The 20769-nt window shown below is 43.6% G+C and overlaps 2 protein-coding genes across 10 annotated transcripts in view; one reads left to right on the top strand and one right to left on the bottom strand.

Annotated features, from left to right (window-relative positions):
• Positions 1-7: 7 nt before the first annotated feature.
• Positions 8-1103, bottom strand: LOC105835344 (MICOS complex subunit Mic10). The gene is made up of 3 exons (XM_012678517.3): positions 968-1103; positions 835-882; positions 8-220 (listed from the first exon to the last, which is right to left on the bottom strand). The coding sequence occupies exons 1-3, from the start codon at positions 1044-1046 to the stop codon at positions 93-95; spliced, it is 255 nt and encodes an 84-aa protein (XP_012533971.1). The 5' UTR covers positions 1047-1103; the 3' UTR covers positions 8-92.
• A 190-nt stretch (positions 1104-1293) lies between these two features.
• LOC105835341 (casein kinase I) overlaps positions 1294-20769 on the top strand; it is a 35827-nt gene continuing 16351 nt past the window's right edge. For all 9 annotated transcript variants that reach the window (XM_036292511.1, XM_036292512.1, XM_036292508.1 and 6 more), the window contains exon 1: positions 1294-3931. In XM_036292511.1, the coding sequence (XP_036148404.1) occupies positions 3694-3931 (238 nt within the window). In that variant the 5' untranslated portion in view covers positions 1294-3693. The remainder of the gene's footprint in view (positions 3932-20769) is intronic.

Genomic DNA, 20769 nt, shown 5'->3' with positions numbered 1-20769 from the left:
CGATAGATTATTACAGTAAAGATATTTACTTTATTATAATTTTTATCTTAGCTTAATAATAGCATTAATTTTGTTTTTACAATTTGCTCTAATTATTTCTTTTCTTCAAGTTTCCGACTTCTAAGGTTTGGACGTATCGATGCGTTGAGGTCTCTCTCGCAATTGGAATATGCCATACCTAATCCAAAACCAGCACCGGTTATAATGGGCCACTTCCTTCCTACAAAGTGAATTCAATATTCATATATGTTCCACAAAGTAATTAAAAAATAATTTAATAAGACATACTATTTCTTCAAATTTCTTTCAATAAACTGCAATTTACATGCTAACATTTACTTATTCGTAGAATATCTTAGTTATCTTTTATCGAGGACAATGGCTTTATATCAGTGTTACCATATATAAGGTAGTATTAAAAATGGTGAAAATATTTTATGGAAACTATACTACAAATAAATATTACTTTTATTTGAAATCAAAAGCATCAGTTATGTATTAATCACTTGAAGCAAGATTATTTGTTTATGAAAAAAATTGCTTCACAGAGAGTAATTTAATTAATAATCGCATTAAGAAAAGTAATTAAAAAATATAGTATACAATTTTTGAATCATGGTATTAAAGATGATTAATGTAACAATGAGATACAAACGTGATTAAACAGTGCAAATTAAATGTTATTAATAACAAAACAAGACTAAATCTGTTCTTGCTATCAACTCCAATGATAATATTAATAACGATATTAGACACGGTTATGTCACAGGAGCGTCAATACACCGAACACACGCTAACGCACACGCATACAAGTCCGCAAGGTGAACATCTTACTTTTGAAGAAAAATAGAGAAAACACTCCACCCAGGATCACGCCGCCACCTGGGGAAAGAAATCTGTCAGTAACGTCAGTGATGAAGGAAGATACAATTATCGTTGCACATGGTAGCTTGCGGATGATAATTACCCAGCTTGAGGATGGCGTCCGTGAAGCAGCGGTCCCACTTGCGCCCGATCTCGTCCTCGGCCCACACGGCGCCGGCCATTTTTGCTGCTTGTGATGCCGCTGCGGTTACGTCATTCGCGCGAAAGACGCGACGACGAGACGTTCACGTGCATTCGACGATCGGTCATATTGATCCCCCCCGCCGTTCCCGTTTACACGCGCAGTCGCGTGACGACACGCGACGAGATTTACGAATTCGCCGGCGACGGAGACGCTGAAAGCCTGGATTCTCTCTAGCCGGATATTTCTTTTTAATAAGCGAATTTCGTAACGCGCGGTTTTCGCGCCGCTCGCGCACGTCTGCCAACCCGCAACGATATTGAATATTTTCGATAAATTCACGTAAATTCCGTCTGTTATATTCTTCTATGCAATTTTTCTCTTTCAACGCATCGATCCAGACAACACGAAAGAGTCGTTTACGACGAGAATTCTGAAATTCGTGCACAAGAAAGAGTCCCATCATGTAACTAGAATTTCTAGTAATAAACGAAACGATTGGTCGTCGTGGGAGAGATGAATCGGACCACACGAAGGTAGATGAATTAAACGGACGTTTATTCTCGTTCTGTTCTCGAGCTTTGCTTATGTATATTTGTCTCGATCCTTATTTATTATTTTACGAAGGCTCGACGATTGAAACTCATCTCTCGTGGATGAATCGTGTGCGTGGGCGCGCGCGACGTAGCGGTTGGCCGGCCTGCCGGCGGTGGCCGACTCATTCGCTCATTTCACCCATGTCTCGTCGAGCGCGAGAGGCAGGTGCAGGTGTGCTGCCCTGTCGTCCGCGAGCGTTTGATCGGGGGTGGTGAAGACGAGTCCACGGGACAACGTTCGTACGTGCGTAACGAGATCGCGCGCGGACGGAAAAAACTCGCGTCGCCGCGGCGGCTCCAACATCCGGCGAAGGACCGTGACGTCGAGGGAGAAGAGAGAGAGAGAGAGAGAGAGAGGGAAAGAGAATCGGAGCGCTCCGAGTCCGGTGTCGTGGCGGCAGTGATAAGGAGAGAGAGAGAGAGAGAGAGAAGGAAAGAGAGCGAGAGAGAGAGACCGTGAACGCGAGTGCGTGCGTCCATCCGACAGAACCGATCCGGGTTGACACACGGGTGCGTGGGTGGTGCATCGCGGACGGCGCGCGCGAAATTTCACGCGCGGGAGGAGAGAGAGAGAGTCGCGCGTAGGCGTGGACACGCGCGCGCGTCCGGCTTGCGCGCCCTAGGGAATCTCGGCGCCACGGCGCGGCGTTGCCTGTCCGCGCGAGAGACACGGATCGTCCGGTGGACGGAGTCGCGCTGTGCTTGCTGTGTGTGAACGCGGAGCCGCAAGGAGTCCGGAGTCGAGTCGTCGAGCCAGCGAGGTCCGCCGCGCGGCGAGTGAAGTGAAGTGAAGTCGTCGCGAAGCAGCTCCATACGGACGGAGGAGCACAGCGTGAAAAGTGACTCGGTGGCGGCGAGAGAGAGAGAGAGAGAGAGAGAGATTTCGAACGAGCGCGCGAGCGCACGCACGGACGTACCGTACGCACGCACGCGGCTCGCTCGCGTTCAGGTATAATAATAATATCCCGCGCGGCGCTCCGCGCGGCGCGTAATGGAGGAGCCGACGACCGCAAAGAAGCCCGCCCGCCACAGTAGCAGCAACAGCAGCACCGGTAGCGACAGCGAGTACAAGAGGAGAACAAGTAGCGGCACAACCGTGCGCAACGACAATCGTCACCGTCACCACTATCACCACCGCCGCCGCCACCACGGTGATGCCGTGCTGCGTCGCCGCGTCGCCAGAGCGTGAGCCGCGCGACCGTACCTGTCGTCGACTGTTCCGGCACCCGGCATCCCGGCGGCCGCCGCCGGGCGTCACAGGCGGCTCGAAATTGCTATGGGATCGTCCGGAGCGACGACGCCGCACGACGCCGCTGCTACTACGACCGTACGATTCCTCCCGCTGCCGTGACGTTCGTCGCCGTGACCATCGTCGGGGGACCATCGTCGTCGTCGTCGTCGTCGTCGCTGCGAACCCCAAGGAGCGACAGCGTCTCGTCAGATAGGCTTCCGCACCGCGCCCTTTCACGCCCGCCGCGTCGCCGATCGTTCCTAGACATCGCGCGGCCGAGAGGGACAAGAGGATCGCGCACGGCGGAGAGGTTAGGCTGGCATGGGGATTGAGCCTCGTCGTGAGGTGGCATCGTCCGTCGAACTCTGACAATCAGCCAGCCAGCCAACCTGCCTGCTTGCTTGCTTGATTGCTTTGCCCCTGCTTTGGCACCCTCTCTCACTTAACCCCCTTCCCACCCTTCTGTCGCCGCCACCCGCGCGCGTCCTACCCTTCCGCGCCCTACGCGGTGTACACCGCGCCCGCGCGTGCCCTTTTCCGCCTGCGGAAACTGCGGCGAGTTGTGTGTGTTCGTTCCGTTCTCTATCGTATCGCGTCCCATCGTGTCACGTCGTGTCGCGTCGCGTTCCGCCGTCGTCGTCGTCGTCCGCGCTTCCCAGGGGTATCGAGGATACGCTGCCCCGCACGGGGATCGATCCCCGTCACTGACTCAAAACTGACATCGTCGCCGCTGTCGCCGTCGTCGTCCTCGTCGACGTCGACGTCGTCGCGAGTGAGTGGTGAAAAATTGTGTGCGCGCAGTTGGATCGTGTATCGATAATTAATTCGCCGCAACCGTGGATAACAACGGCCGGTACGAGATGCAGAAGCGGGACGGTAGGGACAACCGCGGCGACAAGGAGCTCGGGGGAGCGCGCAGCTCCGAGCGCGACCAGGAGGTCGCCAAACGGACCTCTCGAGGCAGCGCCAACGCCGCCCGGTCGAACGTGCACTCGTCCCGGCACAGCGTCACCTCGTCGTCCGGCGTGCTCATGGTCGGCCCGAACTTCCGGGTCGGCAAGAAAATTGGCTGTGGAAACTTCGGGGAGCTTCGTCTTGGTAAGTCCCTTCGTTCTTTTTCTCTCCCCCCCCCCCCGCTCCTCGAGCGTGTCGCGGTCGTTTCGAAGAAACGACAGAAAAAGGAACGGAGAACGCGCACCTTTGCATTTAAATATTTATGCTGCCAACGCAATATTCTATTATCGTCTCCGTCGCGTTATCCATCTCGGCGTGCGAAACAGCATTTTCCGCGAAGTGTCCCGCGAATCACGACGTTAATCTTAATGGCAGGTTTCCTGATAAAATTATGATCGATTTTTCCTCAGCGAAGACGTCGAGAGAGATACCGACGGTCGTCGAGAGCGATTGAGAGGGAGACGGACTCTCCGCAAACCGAGTTGCGGCAGCACGAATAAATATCGAAATCGTGTACCCTCGGTTAATTCTTGAGGACAGACTCCGACGGAATTTTTTATATTTGACGCCTTTAAATTAGAGAGATCGTGTAACATCGAAAAGTGAAGGATAGCAAACCATCGTGCTCCCTCGACATTTTCCCCATCGAGGAAAAGTCGCCTCTAAATTAAGATAAGATAAATTAAGATTCTGCCATTTAAGATCGCGAGAATTGCGGGGCGTCACGCGTACGTCTACGTGAAAAACGTCGTGCGCGATTAAAATCCGTTTTAGACAATTCGAGAGTGAAGCTCATTCTCGTACGAGAGCGACTCGATTGATCCCGCAATAAATAAATGCGATTCGCCATCAATTACATCCGATATCTTTTCTCTCGTGAGCTTTTTATCCCTATTTTTATAATCCTTGCCTTATAAAAGCAACAAAGGATCAATACCAATTCGTGAGGAATATCGCGATATTAAATCGAATGAAAATAGATTTTCGTTCGATGCTGTCACGTAGGATGTTTTTTTTCGTCGTGAATTCATACACAAAACAAATATAATATATTAAGAAACTTGCTTAAATATTTATCGCACATTTTTATACGTCAAGAATATAACAATGAATTTAAGAATTACTAAGAATTACTTAAAAATATTTGCTACAATTTTTTTATACATGCGAAACGTATGTAACGTTTTTAATTTAGATATAAATTTGAAAGAGGCACCAAGGAAGAGATAAGATAAAACGCTGTATCGAGAAAAGATTCGGAATGATGCCAGGGAGCGGACGAAGGGGCGCGCAAATTTTTCTCATATTTCGCAAGTCGATAAACAAGCGAAACGATGTGTTCGATCTCCGTCACGTGGCCAGCCGTTTCTACTCGCAAATCGAATTATGAGCGGGCAATGTTTACCACCGATACCAAGTGCACAATCTGCAGTCTCGTGTGTAACACAGAGGCGAAATTAGAAGTTATCAGCCCCTCGAGAGCCCCCGGCCGGCAACGTTTGTGTGACTAATGACGTCTGGCCGCGCGTGTTGAAAACAATGATTCTAACATCGGGCGAGGCTAACGCTCTCCCGATTATCGCGGCAATGGCATAATATAGAACGGTTCTACATACTGACGCTGCTGTATGTAGACCGGAAGCCCGCAAATATTGACGTTCCACCCACAAAGTGCGCCAACGTGTTCTCATAATTATTAATCGCAAACAGGACGAATTATTTTTATCCCCTTTGAATTATAAAATTAAACGTTCGATCGCGCCGTCGATTCTCCACGGAAAACGGTTTGATAAACTTTAGAGAAACTTGTGCAAGTTGTGTACGTAAAATAACTTTAAGAGATCAAATAGGATATTAAAATTAAAGAAATAAACTTTTCGAAAATTTTACTTTATTGGAAATAAGAGAGATATTTTTTGTACTGATTTATCTCACTTAAAAAATTTTTTTAATCTGAAAGACGTCAGTTTTTTTTTTCATTAAAAAAAGTCTTCGAGTTCTTTCATAAATCAATTCATTTCAAATTAAAATAACGTGCACTAAGAAAAAAGTTGTTGATTAAATTTTTCAACTTGATTAGATATCTTCAATTCATAAGTATATATACTGCAATATGGTTTAAGTACATACTAAAATTAAATATAGTGATATAAAATTTTTGATCTTGAATGACAAATCATCCTTTAAAATATTTTAAAATCCTTAAAGATCACCACTGAATCTTTTCAAAATCTTTACCCAATCTTTTCTATACAATTTTTTAAATCAAAATTAGCATTGAGGGGGACAGTCGTTTTATACTTTTAAAGTAAAGTTGGCACTTTATCTTAAAAAAGATTCTTTTGTTATAATTCTGAATGTGTATTCTGAAGATATATGGAGTTCTAGAATTCTACTAGAGTTATTACTTTCGACATTTTTGAATATTTTAAAATTCGAATTTTTGAATATTCGAAATTGTCAAAAGTAACAGTTTTATTTATAACCCAAAACACTCCCGATGTGAAAGGGTTAAAGATACCTCATCGACGTTTCTGAGAGAGGCTCGAGTTTCTCAACAGTGAAATCTTTTGCCGAGCTGACGAAATATCAGGCGGGCTGACACAGCGAAACGGCTTTTGCAGCTTTGATGCGCTCGGAGCAACATCTTGGTTTCAGCGTTTCATCGCGCGCGAACGAAACAACATTACGTTTTCCAGCGTAATGACCGCGCGGTTGTTACTGAAAAAGCGTTCATGCGGAAAATCCTTGCAGCGCTCGGCTCATTGCTGCGCGGCAGTCTATGCGAGCCGCGATTTCGCTAACGCGTTATTACCCATTCGTAATGATAACTTTGTTAGTAATAGCCGAGCGTTAACAGCTCGTTCGATGTCATCGTCAATGATTATGTCACTCGTGACAAGCTAGTAATTAGCTTTCATCGGCTAATATCAGAGATTGTATACTAAAAAGATAGATAAACTTATATTATCTCGCGACTCGTTATGTTTGCTTAGAGAAGATCGAGAGAGAAAGAGAGACACGTAGAAGAGATATTTAAAAAAATGACATAAACTTTGATTGACCCGCGAAATATTTGTCCGGAATGAAAATGGAGAATAAATATAGAAAAAGATGATTCTCTCCCTCCCTTTTCGACAACGGCCCGAGGCGAACGAAAGAATTTCCAGAAGCCGCTCTTGCGTGATTCATCTTTGAATACTCACTCTTCGTGGGTGAATATTCTTCGTGCGGTTTCTCCACCACCGGCTCTCCGCCTTCTTGAAATGCCTGCCGTGACGCGAGACGGTGGCAGCTTCCTCGGAAAATATTTAAGGTTTACCGGACGTTCATGCGTTAGGACCGACAGTCCGAAGTATATCTCTCCACGTTATCTCTCCTCGAATAAACAAGTCACGCTGAAAGTTTAATGCGGAAAAGCGAAAGTTTCGCAGAATATAGATTTCAGCCTGCTTTAACTTTAATATCGGGGGATTCAATCACATCGGCGGAAGTCGTGAATTATGCAGGAAAAGATATAGCGTCCGTATTCGATAAATAGGCTGCTGGGTTTATTTCGGTGAAACGTGAAAACAGGCATTCAGTGAATTTTGTGACATCTGGTATGCCATTGATAACGGTATGAGTCATTGGCAACTTTAAATTTACCACGTTGCAATCTTTTTTACGCTCGCGATTGACGTTGATGTTTTTTTATCCCCTCCCCCTCCCCCAACATTTGTCACTCGAAAATGTCGAAACGTAAGTGTCCTCAGAGCACATGATTCATATCGTTGATATTTCCTATACTGTAACTCCCTGCTCTTAAAAAGTACTTTATTATTCAACACACCAATTCAAGTGGAATCCAATAATTATGTAGGGGCGAATATCACTCAAATATTTGCAATATCCGATATTAATACCTGATAATTGTATTGAATTATGTCACATTCTGCGCGTTGTTTCTTCTCTTTTCATTCGCTCGAGAATCCCAAAGTAGTAAGCGCGCAGCTATTTCCCTTTGACGGGCGTAAAAATCTGCAAGATGTAAATAAGGCGAACAGGTTTGCTTTTCGGAGCCTCCCTTCTAGCGGCAATCAAAGGAGCATCAATGGTGATGACAACGACGTGTTTGTTAAATAACACTCGACACCGGAATGAATCCGAGCCCTTCCATTGGCCTGACCGGCTACAATGCCCCGCGTGCAATGAGGGACACGCGTGTGTCGTTAATATCGTTATGCATGCGTTATCAGTTTATCACCTACTACCTCGCGCGCTGGTCTTGCCTCGCTCGCTCGAGGGTCGTAAACACGTTTACCAGCGTCAATTGACTCGCCGCCGCGCGCACCGAGTACAAATCTGACGAAAATTGTCGGAGCAAATTGCTTTCCGGGCTGCTGATACATCGCTCCAAATCCGGAATCGCGTATACGACCCAATTTTGAAATCCTCTCTCGGCCCAGATTTTTAAGTGAGTCACAAACACACACACACACACACACACACACACACACACACACAATGCCAACAATCGTTACTTCGCAGTTAGATAATAAACAAGTTCTTCGGACAACAAGAGATATCTTGCGCCAGGTCCGATGTTCTTTTTATGAAAAAAGATTATTCGATACATAAATCTTAATTTATATGTTAATTTTGTATGATACTGTATTGTCTAACTCGTAGAATCTACCTCGTAAATAGTTTACTTCGTAAATTTAAACGTACGATAAGGCCACTTGTCCGCTTTTCGTACGCAGCAGTCTTCGTGCACGGCAGCCGGAACCGCGATACGTGTTCGAGGACAGGAAGTACGAAATTCCAAACCGTAGGCCACAAAGTGGCACACACGTAAGACCGACCTTCCGGTCCTACCTGAGGGGGTCGATCGTACCCGTCGGTTACGTTCCCACGGTCACGTCCGACAAAAATTGATCGGCTCTTCTGAAAAGAGCGCACTCCGATTCGTCCCTGTCGAGGATTCTCCCCGCTCTCTATTTCTCTCTCAAAGAGAGCGGTACATCCGAATTCACAACTACAAGCGTATTTTTTTTCTCCCAACGTTGTGGAAGCATGAATTAGATTTTAAGGTTTATTTAATAAATTCTTTGATTTAAAAAGTTTTAAATAAAGTCTTCATAAAATTGAATTTTCTAACAATCTCGATTTAAGAGAGTACTATATTTCGTGTACTCTTTTTCAAGAACTTTTTTTTTAGTACAAAACTTATAAACTTGAAACTTGGGGTACATTTAATTTGATAGTTATACATTTTTTACAAATTTTTCCAAACATTAGAAAAGATATTTTGGATATCTTCTAAAAATTTTGAGTTAATTTAAATTAAATGAGTATTGTGACAAATTTTGAACAGTTATTTTAAAAAAACCGCATTTAAAAAATGTTGCAAACATTTATACATTAATAAAGAGCAAGTCAGTTATCTCTTTAATCCGTTCTCTCTCTGTCTTTTAAAGTTCAAACTACTTTTGACACAATTAAAAAGTGTCAAAAAGTTGATTTTTTAAAACCTAACAGTGAGAATACTTTCTTAAATCGGAAGAATTATCTTATTTTATGCGATCTATCTATCTGTCAAAAGAAATATTCCCTTCGTTCTTTTATTGTTTACATCTTGATTACCGGCCCAACGTTTACATAGAGTTATTCATGCTTCGGTGTATAAGTGAACTCTTGACGCTAGTAAGCCGCAATTAGGCGTTACTTCCGCTTATACGGATCAGCTGATTCCCAGCAGCCGCCCAGCTGACTCTCAAATTCTCGTATCTGCCTTTCACGAGGCGCAGCTGTCATCGTCGCGGTAATTTTCCAGTCTTTAACCGGTCCAAGCTTTCAGGTAGGAGACAAACAATTACCGCGTCACGCGAATCTCTTTTATCATTAACGTTGTACACAACATTATTCATAAAACTACCATTGATTCGCGATTCTTCTTCTACAACTTACCTAACACGCTCTTGTTCGTCGCTGCTACCAGTTATTTGCATTTTTTTTCTGCCATCGAATGTTATTCTCGTCGCGACGTCCCAAACGACTCGTTTTATGACCCACGAAATTCTTTAAATTTTAAAGAAACTACGTTTTTTCCCCTTTCTTTCCTTTTCTTCCTTTATTTTCTTTGTTTTATGTTACTTGGATGAGTAGGTGCTATACTATGCGCTCGTTCGACAATGTAATACACACAACGTGACAAACACACGGAGACTCACGTGGCGCTCGCGCGCGTCACTCTTGTGTGCGCGCACGCACGCACGCACGCACTCACGCGCGCGCGCACGTACGCGTGCACGTCCGCCGCAGGTTCGAGGGCACGTAGCAACCTGTCTGCTCGGCCGACTCGACGCAGACCGTTCTTCGAGTGACTCAGGACGTCAGACCGCCGGCTGGTCGCGTTGCCGAGCGAAGCGAACGAACATACGAACGAACGAACGAACCGCGCGTACCGTGCAACGCCCTTTTAACCCTGCTCTTACGTTCGCTTCCTGCACGCGTTTTAGTACGTTGGCAATCAGACACGCTCCGAGTTTTAAATCTTAGTCTTAATCAGCCATACTCTCTCGTTTTCTCACGTTGTGCAAATGCCTACTTGAAAAATGAACGTAAATCTCTGATTATATATGAAATTATTAAATTTAGAAATTAAAAGGAATTAAATTTGGATTAAAGGGAAGGAAATAAGTGCCGAGTATACTCGAGGATTAATTGGAAAAAATAATTTACTTTCAGTTTTTATTCTCTTCGCTTCTATAATTAATTGCGTTGCTCGACCGCTGGATTAAGAAGACCCTTGATAAGGTGTTTTTATTGATTTATTTTATTGCGTTGGTATAGCGGATGCGTGGATGTCCGCATCGAGCGAAACCCGATTATTTCTAGTCAATATACGCTCGTTCATAAATCAACGGTACGAGTGCTGCGCGAATCAATAATAGCGAAACGCTACGCTATTGACGTAATATCAGCAATTTGTTGAATACCCGATGGTTATGAACCGAACGTTTCAATATTAACTATTGCAAAATAGCACAACATATAAATTGCAACATAAATATAAAGAGTCATGTGTTACGGTATTTTCCGCGTTTAATTAAATGAAAGTAAAATATACAGAGCGCAGATGAGGAAAAATGAATTTCCCTTTAAAACAATTATTTATTTGAAAACAATTCCTTTTATCTCCGAACGATCGATGAATATTTTTTGCCGAATAATTTACGTCAGCAAATACAAATATCATTATAAAATAAAAAGTACGTGCACATATAACGAGCTGTATTTTGTTAAATTATTTTGGCAATTAAAATGTTTATCGGGAAAAGCATAAAGTTATAAAATTTATCAATTCCTCGCTAGACACGCCGTATCTGAATTATTCATATTTTCAGAATCGTTTTACGATAACAGTTCAGTTTCTTCGCTTACGACAAAAATAGCCGCACCTTCGGTGTCTCCGGGCAGTTTACGCTTATTTCCTCGCGACGCGTCGGCTTTGAATAAAAATTGTATCGCGTGTCCCGTTGAAAGTATCGCGCCGTTACATTGTCGCACACCTAAATGAGACGTGTGCGCGCCCGTCGCGGCGCATTCGCGCCGTTGCAAGTGCAACACACGCCGCGCGCGCTCTCTCGAGTTGTATAGCCCGGTTGGCAATGACTGATGCCCACGCGGATTGCCGCGGCGATTTCGCGATGTCGTTGCAGCAGCAGGTAGTCATCGTCGTTACAACTTTCTCCGGGTCGATCTCTTTCGCACGATTCTTAGTAATTAAGTCGAGGGGCGTGGCACGTATTAATCAACGTTAAATTATTTATTGTTTTTGAACCTGTTACAATTACTTACCTTGTCATGCAACAATTTCTTCTCTCCCCCCTCCCTTCCCACATCGTTTTATATCGCTTTATATTGAAAAGTATCGTTGCATGTATCTCACGTTCGATCGTTAATTCATTAATCACTTTTCTCGGGTGGGTCTCGATGAAATCTCGTCGGATACTTTGACGCCTTCCGCGATCAGTAATAATTACTTTTGGTAATTTAAGGTAAATACCTTTAGAGTACGAATGCCGCCTCTGATTTACGACATGCTCTTCGGCGAAGTGTTATAACGGATTTACGTACGCCGGTCGATTTATCGCGCTGACGTCGTCCTTACGAACGTAACGTTCATTATAGCTGTTTCTCCTTACATCCGCAACAAAGTCCAGGAATACCTGCCTATATGCGAAAGTCAATAATTCGTTCACCACGAATCCGCATGCATTCGCGAAGTTTTTCGTCACATCTACCGTAGAAAATACGCGAAGCGGGCGAGAGCGAAGGAACTTGATACCCTCTTCAAAAATATCAATTTTAGAAAATATATATTCGAAGACGATCCGCGCTAAGTGCCGCAGATACCACGCGTTACTCCGTTACAGGTTTAAAAATATACCTACAAAGCGTTGCTGCGGTCGGTATAATGCTGCTCAGCGCTGCGTGCAAGTCGTGAGTGAAATTAAACGCGCCTGAGAGACGGAGAGAGCGATCTACGATCGGCGGCCCTGCTGCCTTTTTTTTTCGAGCGCTCGCGAACAATAGTCCGACGAGAGGCGGTCGGACGTTTTTGCGCGTCCCCATTTCGCGGTCCGTCACCGCGAGGAAACTGTTGCCGGGAACGTAGCTCGTAGCACAGATCTCAAGAAGGGCCTCTACCGGATCTCCTCTCAGCGGAGACGTCGGGGTTCTCCAGCCTAAATGCATGCATCTAGAATTTCAGCCTCGATAATCTATAATCGTGTTCCAGATCAATCCCTCGATCAATCGGCCTTTTGTTAGACAGAGGCAAAATTGTGCTAAATGTCGTGAGGTCCAAGTAAAATTCTATCAACGCGTAAGAGCTCCATGTTACGTATATTTGCACTGTCCAACGAGATTCCTCGTGTTCTTATTTACAATTCCGAGTTTGTCGTTGCTATATCGAGGGAAGAAAGAGGGAGGTTGACTTGGAATTGGCTAAAGAGAATCCACAAGACGAGTGGCGACAATTTTCTCGGACACCATTTACACGCAACGATATCGATATATCGGCGCGGTACTCGAGAAACGAACGTTACTCCTCGTGCGACGACGCTGACGACGAGTCATGCGTGCCATTCGTCCACGAACCTTCAGTCCATTAACCTTTGTCCGGAGCTTTTTATTGAAGTTTGAAATTGCCTGGAAGAGACAATCTCCCTCCGGGTAAACAGCCATCCGGCTGAAAATTATCGAGAGGCCTACTCGGAATATTGCTGCCGGTGCTTATCCTCTTTTGCCTCGTCCTTCGACGTATTCCTCACCGATGGTTCTACCGTGGCCTGCCGGTGGCTCCGCTGCACGTGCTGGTACCCTGACCTACATTCACACCTACGTGTCTAAGCCTATGTCTACGAGACGGTCGATCGCGCCATCGCATCGTTCGTTCGTTCGCCTGGCGACTCCGGCTTGGCAACCGGGCGGTCCGATTTAATATTTTCGAAATTGCGAAGCCTAGGCCAGCGCCGCTGCCACCGTCACCGTCGCCGCCTCCGCCTCCGGTTGCCCTACATTTCGTTCTTGCTTTTACACTCTTACGCTCCGTATCATAGGGCGGTACCATCGGACCTGTTGCGCTCCTCTGCGCCGCCGTGGACTCGGCGGTTCCTTCCTCGCGCTCGAATCAGATAGCAATGCGCGAGCAAATGCAAGGCAGATGTGCTCTTAGCGGAACGTAAGAAGCGAAAGCGTCCGCTCTAATAAATCGTGATAAAATAGAGTTACGACATCACCCGACCTTTCCCGGTCTGCGAAGTTTTCGCATTCGTTTCCACGACAGCCATTCAAGCCCCGTCGTGAATTCACAAATATTGCTTTATCGGATGCGCGCGTGCCGAAGCGTGAGCTTTATCGATCGATTCGCGATCAATTTTTTAATTAATAGTTTTATTATTCGCGCATGGGACGCGGGTGCGCGTTCACACTCGACGATATATCTAGGTCGATCGCTTTTTTTTTTTTTTTTTTAATTCGCCGCCGTCGCTATCAGACTTTGGTTTCACTGCGGCCGCTTACCTATTCGCGAATGCACGGGACGTATCGCGGAGCACATCAAAATTCTCGCTGTGAAAAAAGATGTCTATTTCCGAAGGCGAAGACTTTGCAAAACATACTTGGCGCGACTCGTTCTCGAACTTTCATTTCGAGCTTGTCATTATGAAATATATTTTGAACGGTTTGTAAAATATCGATATGCAATGTCGTGGAGTCTATCTAAAAAACTGGAAATCATCTTTTTCTTTATATGTATAATTAATTTTTTAAATATTTTTAACGCGACGAAAACAGTTTCTCTGACATTTTTACACACTTTATATTCAAGATATTTATACACAGAAATCGACAAGAAGACATTACAATTTTTATTACTGAAAACGAGAAAAAAGGTTTGCTTCTCTCATTTTGAATCGAGATATCGCTACAGAATATTATTAAACAAGGCGTATATTATTAAAGAGGGACGAGCATATCAAAGTATAAACGCGTACTCGCGGTTTGCTGGAGAGTATCTGTTTTCTTGCCCGAAGGCGACGCGATCGAAATTGAATTCGTCTGAGAACCTGGCGACATCCGGCGTTGCCGTGTTTCGCATTAATGCTCGCAGCTCAGAGGGAGTCTGTGAGTGCTAATTACACCCAGCCCTCCATTCTCTTCGTTCCCTGGCTGACTTACGCGAGGGTGGAAATGGGTCGCATGCTATCTCGCGCGCGGCGCGAGGCACACAGAGTGCGTACCATTTCCATTGCGTTATTTTCCAACGATAGATTATTCGGTCAATTTGGAGTCATTGAGAATCATGGAGCGCGTCCCACTTTTGTCGCAATGATTTTTCATCGTGTGACAGGGTCCCCGGTCAATTTGGTGTTCTTCCTTCGATCAAAGTGATGCGGCTATAATTTTCACGAGTGATTCAATGAATAGAAGAGAACTGATAAAAGCCAAGTCTTGATAATGGAAACAGATGATTCACGCTCTTCGATTAATTACAGATGTAGATCAATTCAAAGCTTAATTATGAAAATATATGCACAGAGATACGATAATGATCTTAATATTTTTGTTAATGTAGAATCCGTTACGAAACGGTCAAAGAAATTTCTATTAAAAATAGTGCGGTAAAAGTGGGACATCCTGTATTCTTGGTAATGAAAAGGTGATAAAAGGGAGAAGGGAGGGGCAGATCGAAGAGTCTCTAATGAGGATGAAGTCGGAATGCGGAACGTCTCGTATTACTGTTGACGCGCAAACATCAGGTATCTATATCATAGAATATATTTCATATTGGATGAAGGGAAAAATATTTCATATTTTTTAGACAGTTTTTAGAAAATTTTCCAAAAAATTTAAATGTATTTTCTTCTTAATCAAAATTTTATTATGATATTCGCGCTGTTTGTGAAATTTGAACATTAAATATCTCGGTAATTACGTGTCGTCGCGATTAAAAGTCGGTCCGAAATTAACTGAGAAATAAGGTTTCCTTATCAGCATTCGCGACAAATAAATCGACAGTAGTTCTAATCGCGCGACGATCGACTGCCGCGCTTATCGATCTGCTGTTTTCCCTTTTCTTCATCTCTCTTCCGCACACCTTTGACGTTCTTCCACACGCGTATTAACCCTTGGTTATCGTTGCAAGGTGTGAAGGTTAAAAATAGTCCTCTATGCGACCCTCGGGCGGCGGATCGTCGGAAATTGCCGCCGAGTCCTTAAATCGGTGCCGAACTTCCGCATTAATAAACACGACGTCCTATTTTCGCCGCAGGCATAGTCGTAATTCGTATTATTGGCTCTCCCTAGCTCTAATTAATTTAATGGAACAGTTGCCACGTCACAGACAGATATCTGTCGCATATATCGGAAAACATAAAGAGGAGAGAGAAACGCGTGTTCTAGTCAACAGGACAGATTTTCTGTTAAGCAAAACTTGATTGAATGCCATTACTAATACTTTTTTTTTTTTTTTAATTAAATATCGAGTTTACTGATATATTAAATTTGCGGATTTGTTGTTGCGGCATTTAAAAATATTGCATTCTCCGCGATAGTCAGATAATTCGTGAAGATTTTTACTCACGCGTTGTTTCTACGCGCTCTTTTTAAATTTGTAATTTTCTCCTTACAATTTTTGACACATAGTCACGGAACGTTTAAACGCGCAATTTATTTGATAATAATCCCGAAATAATATTCTTATCGCTAACTTTTGCATTACAGATATCGAGGCATTTAGGCGGAAATAATTTGTATTTTAGCTCGGATGGCTCTTGGCATCAACAGACGCGTCAAATTGCACGTGTCATCCAATTCGACGTTTCGTTTGCAACACCTGCAGCCGTTCTCCTCTGTCGCTCGAACACGTTTTTCCGTTGCTCGCCTTAGTGCCCTCGGGAGCCATCGACCATACCTACTTTATGCCATTTCTCTCTCGAAGCCCGCAACATCGAGCGTTGCCAGTTCGTAGCGTTTCACAGCGGCAGACAGCTGCCCCTAGTAACGGTCGGAGAAGACATACGTCGACTGCCGAGGGATTCTCAAGGTCCTATACATCGGGTCTGCCATGCTTTCGAAATTATCCTCTCCCTTCCTCGCGCACTTCTCCATTATACATTCCCCTACAGCGCGAAAGAAATTCCTAGTCCGGTCGTAATGATGATACCATTACAAATAAAACACAAAAAAATATATGATCTATGAAATCGAAACCCAAAAAGATTTGTAGGCCTCCGTCATGCGAGAATCGTTATTTCTCCAAGGATATTGCGAAAGCAAAATGGAATCGATGAAAGATTTAAATTAGAAATATTATGCTATTTACATAATGGCGTAATTATATTATTTGTAGTTCGTGAAATGATAGATGGAGAAAGATAATATCCTTAATGACAGTTTCATGTAACTCTACATATCATTTCTCCTTCGTAATGATTATAATTAGTTATCGCCGTTTTATATTACAAGTTCTTGCGTAGTTTATCTACTCTTTGAAGATATTTTGTCCGTTTACTTATACGTCGAGTGGAAAAATTATTTCGCCTTTTATTCGCTCCCGTTCCTTTTTCTCGGTCTTGTTAACGACCGTATTTTCACTGTGATTTCGCAGGAGCATCCTCGTGACGCAACGGCGCCGATGTTGTTACGCTAAATCTGCATCTTTCATTCCTTCTATTCAATACCGATAAAATATTCAGTACGTTAATATACTTTATGGAAATAATAAATAATTGTGCGAGTACGTGCGTAAAATCCGTCAAAGGAAACAATCAAGAGAAACGATATCAAATTTACAGTGGTGCGACACTCGTCGCAAAACTATTTATACCGTCGAAAGTTTACTTGTGGGTACTTTAGCGACGACAAAGTTTAGTTACCTAACTGAACTTAGGTTCTCTGACTCTTAGGTAACAAAAGAACCTCGCGTATACGCTTTCACGGCGAGGTATTTCCCGAACCATATAGGTTTGTACACTTAACGATCGTAAATGAATGCGAATTGAATGCAACTATGAAGAATCGATATGACAAACGTGTTAAATGTTAAGCTTTATTTATAATCTATTTACATCATCGTCGTTGTGAATCAGCGGTGACGGCAGACCAATTTTAATATCTCGAGCGTAACTGTGCACCGCGTTGCGACAACGAGACGATTCGATGCGATTTCAATTACCTCTTCTTCGCAGAAACTGCTATCAATCTCTGATAAAACGTGCGTACGACTTATGAAATCGCGCGATGACGCGCTCTTTTTAATCACCTCCGTAATAAGGCATAGGATTCTACTTGCGTAGCTTTCTTGCAATTAACATGCTGCGGCGGTATTCTCGTAAATATGTAAGTACCTGAGAAACGGAGGACGATGAGTTTAAAGTTTATCGGTTTTCGACACGTTAGAACCGAGAAACCGAGTACTGTGACTTACAAGGTGAAAATTAAATTGAACATCTCAGGGTTTTTTTTATTACGGAGTTTTTACGCAGACTCGCACTTTTTGACCTCTCGATTTCCCGTAGAAATAGTGGATGGGAATATTTGAATTATTTATAATTACACTGCAGCTCACGTCTATTTGCTTCTTGAGCGACGACCCGTAATCTGCTTGATCGTCGCGCGTTATCGATCCTTTCCGAAATTTGCGACGGCAGATATTACTGTAACTGGAGTCATTAGCCGGAGCATCGTAATAATAGAATAAATGGTTCCGAAACGACCGGCGAAACGGAACGAATGGATGTATCGCGGGATTATTTCTCAGAGTATTTCAACAATATTACAATTTAAAACAATTTTAATTTGTTTATCGTTTTATATTAATTTAATTTATGTTCAATCTTAAGAAATATTCACTAAGAGCGATACGTAAAACAGCATTTAATGCATACCAAAAAAATTATGGAACAATTCTTAAATCTTTTATTTTTCTCAAAGACTACATTTTTCATCCAATACATTTTTCTTACAAAACATTGAGTTTTTATTTGTTGTGTACGCTCAAAGCTACGACGATTACGACGAACGCGTATTCGGACGAAAATTTATCCTTGATGGATTCGTGCCAAGCGTCAAAATGAAATACATTGATGCGTAAGTACTTACGATACGTGTGATCTAATCTCGCTATAACTGTCTCGGCTTACCTCAAGATGTGCGATTAACTTGGAAGCTTGGCATAGGATCGTCAAAATAAGTCAGAGCTATAATTTTTAGTCTAAATTGATCCCTCGACGTCAGTCTATATAGCCAATAAATTGTCGCGAATACATAGATCGTAAAACACAGTTAGGAATTAAAATGTTTACGACAGGTAATTTTTTTGATGAAAGCATCTTTGCGTTAAAACATTTTAAGAAAGAGGAACAAGCGAGCTCGATCTATTTTTTTATTGAAAAAATTGCAATGTATGCCGTTTCTTCAGTTTCTTTTTTTTTTTTCCTCTTACTTTCGCTACTCTGCTTTGCAATTCTAGCCAGGCGGAGTGTAGACGAGATGCCCCAGGCGTCACGCACTTTCTCCCGGATGCTTTTCCGGAAGATGCAGAGTAGCGAAAGGGTTAATCCTCCCACGCGCGCAGTCTCCGTGCATACGTCGCGGGAGGGATATAACCCTCGGCGAAGCCGTGCAAGGGGGATGCATGTGCGTCGTGTGTACATTTTGCACGCCGCGGCGCACGCTCCCCTCTCATGCCTGTCCGGCTACAATCCTTTCAACATTCTCTTTGTCTTTCTCATTGTCTCCGTGTGCTCGTGCGTTAATCGCAGATTAAGCGAGAGAGGGAGAGGAGACGGTGAACGACGAGACCATGGGCGAAAAGAAAACGGAAAGGGGTGGGATCAGGGTCGGATTTCCCATTAGTAGTCACCATGGTAGTGGCATTAGTGGAGAGCGTTTATCTTAGCTTTAAAGAGAAGACCTTCCGAAAACAAGCAGAAATGGAAGAGCGAAGGCGTACTAAAATTTGCGAAGAAGCGACTTAAAAAAAAGAGAGATATTAAATTACCGATATGAACAAATATATTCTTAATTACTTTTCGTATGTTTGAGAGCTCAGATATTTAAGAATTTAAACCTATACCCCATGTGACTTGAAAGTTACATATCTATAGCTTTCAATCTTTAAATTTCAATCTTTCATTTGTTCCACTTGTGTAACTTTACAAAAAATTATAGAGGGTCGAAAAGGCTTTGAAAATTAAATTGTTTTAAATTTTTCGAAAATATTATTCTCACTTTCCATCAGTTTTTTTGGAGACACATTGGAGGCTGATGAGTCTACATATTCTTCTGCTTATCTCAATCTCGCCGAAATAAGCTTGTTAACATCCGAGAGGAACTCTAGCTTTCTTTAGTACTCGCTCGGGCAGGATATGACGACCCTTTCCGACGTCTTCTTTTTTTCGTCTGACAGGTCTCCGCCGCGCTCGTACGGACTCGCGCTCGGTGTCAGGTCGATAGTTTTCCACGCTCTCTGTCGTATGACAATTTTTGCCCGTGCTCTCGCCGTACGGCACCCGTTCGCACCGGTAAGACTGGTTATATCCACGAAGAACGGCCGCTCGATGAAAGGATCCTCTCGGTGGCTCTTTACGGCTGGGTTCAATCGATCGTTCCCTTAACGCGCGTCGAGTTACCTCGGACGTGTCGTGCAAAAATGCAACCATTATTTCGTACGCAACATTTTATTTTGCGCGATCGATCGGGACTCGTTTTACGTCATTATCCAGTATAGCTATTTATTACGCGTACAATTGTATTTCGCTATTATTTCTCTACTTGGAAAAATGATTGATTCGATATTTAGAGTGAGAAATGCATTTAGCAAAAATACTTCTGAGAAAGTATACAATTTTCATGTGGTTAAATAACATTGATTTCCTTACAATATATCTATATTCTTGTAATTAGAGGTGGCAACTGTAAAACGTGAAATTTATTTTATATAATAACATAAAGGGGAGACAACCGCGCGCGCGGAAACGTGTACAACAAAACTAACGCGCGGAAGGCTTGAGAAAGATCACTCTGATAAGACCACGTAAAAGTAATATAATGAATTGCAACTGATGTTGCTTGCTAATTACAATCTATTTTACATCGTCACCGTTACTGCCACTATCATCGGCGCTTCGATTTTAATTTCCTCCGAGAATCACCGTTATAATTAATATTAAAAAAAAACATAGAAAGTGCGCGAATTCAAAGGGAAAGATTGGGCAAGTCGCGTGACCGTGTTGCGCGACTGCTCGAAGGATATATTGACATCTCTGTCTACAATCGTTGTGAGGTATTGTTGCTTTCTGCCGAGGAAGCCACGGATCCTCCGCGATTGCCGGGTCGACAGCTGGTCCTATGTACAAGGGCGTGGCCATCTCTATCCGAAATAATCGGCGGCGCGCATCGACGACACAGAGCGGAGCGAGCGGGGA

This window comes from Monomorium pharaonis, chromosome 10 (assembly GCF_013373865.1).
Source record: "Monomorium pharaonis isolate MP-MQ-018 chromosome 10, ASM1337386v2, whole genome shotgun sequence".
Taxonomy (NCBI): Eukaryota; Metazoa; Arthropoda; class Insecta; order Hymenoptera; family Formicidae; genus Monomorium; species Monomorium pharaonis.
This window is presented reverse-complemented; position numbering and strand designations above follow the sequence as displayed.

Coding starts and splice junctions, on each gene's coding strand:
- LOC105835344 (XM_012678517.3), bottom strand. CDS start 1,046: ATGGCCGGCGCCGTGTGGGCCGAGGACGAGATCGGGCGCAAGTGGGAC. Junction 883..967: donor GGACGCCATCCTCAAGCTGG/GTAATTATCATC, acceptor TTCTTTCCCCAG/GTGGCGGCGTGATCCTGGGT. Junction 221..834: donor TTCTCTATTTTTCTTCAAAA/GTAAGATGTTCA, acceptor TTCACTTTGTAG/GAAGGAAGTGGCCCATTATA.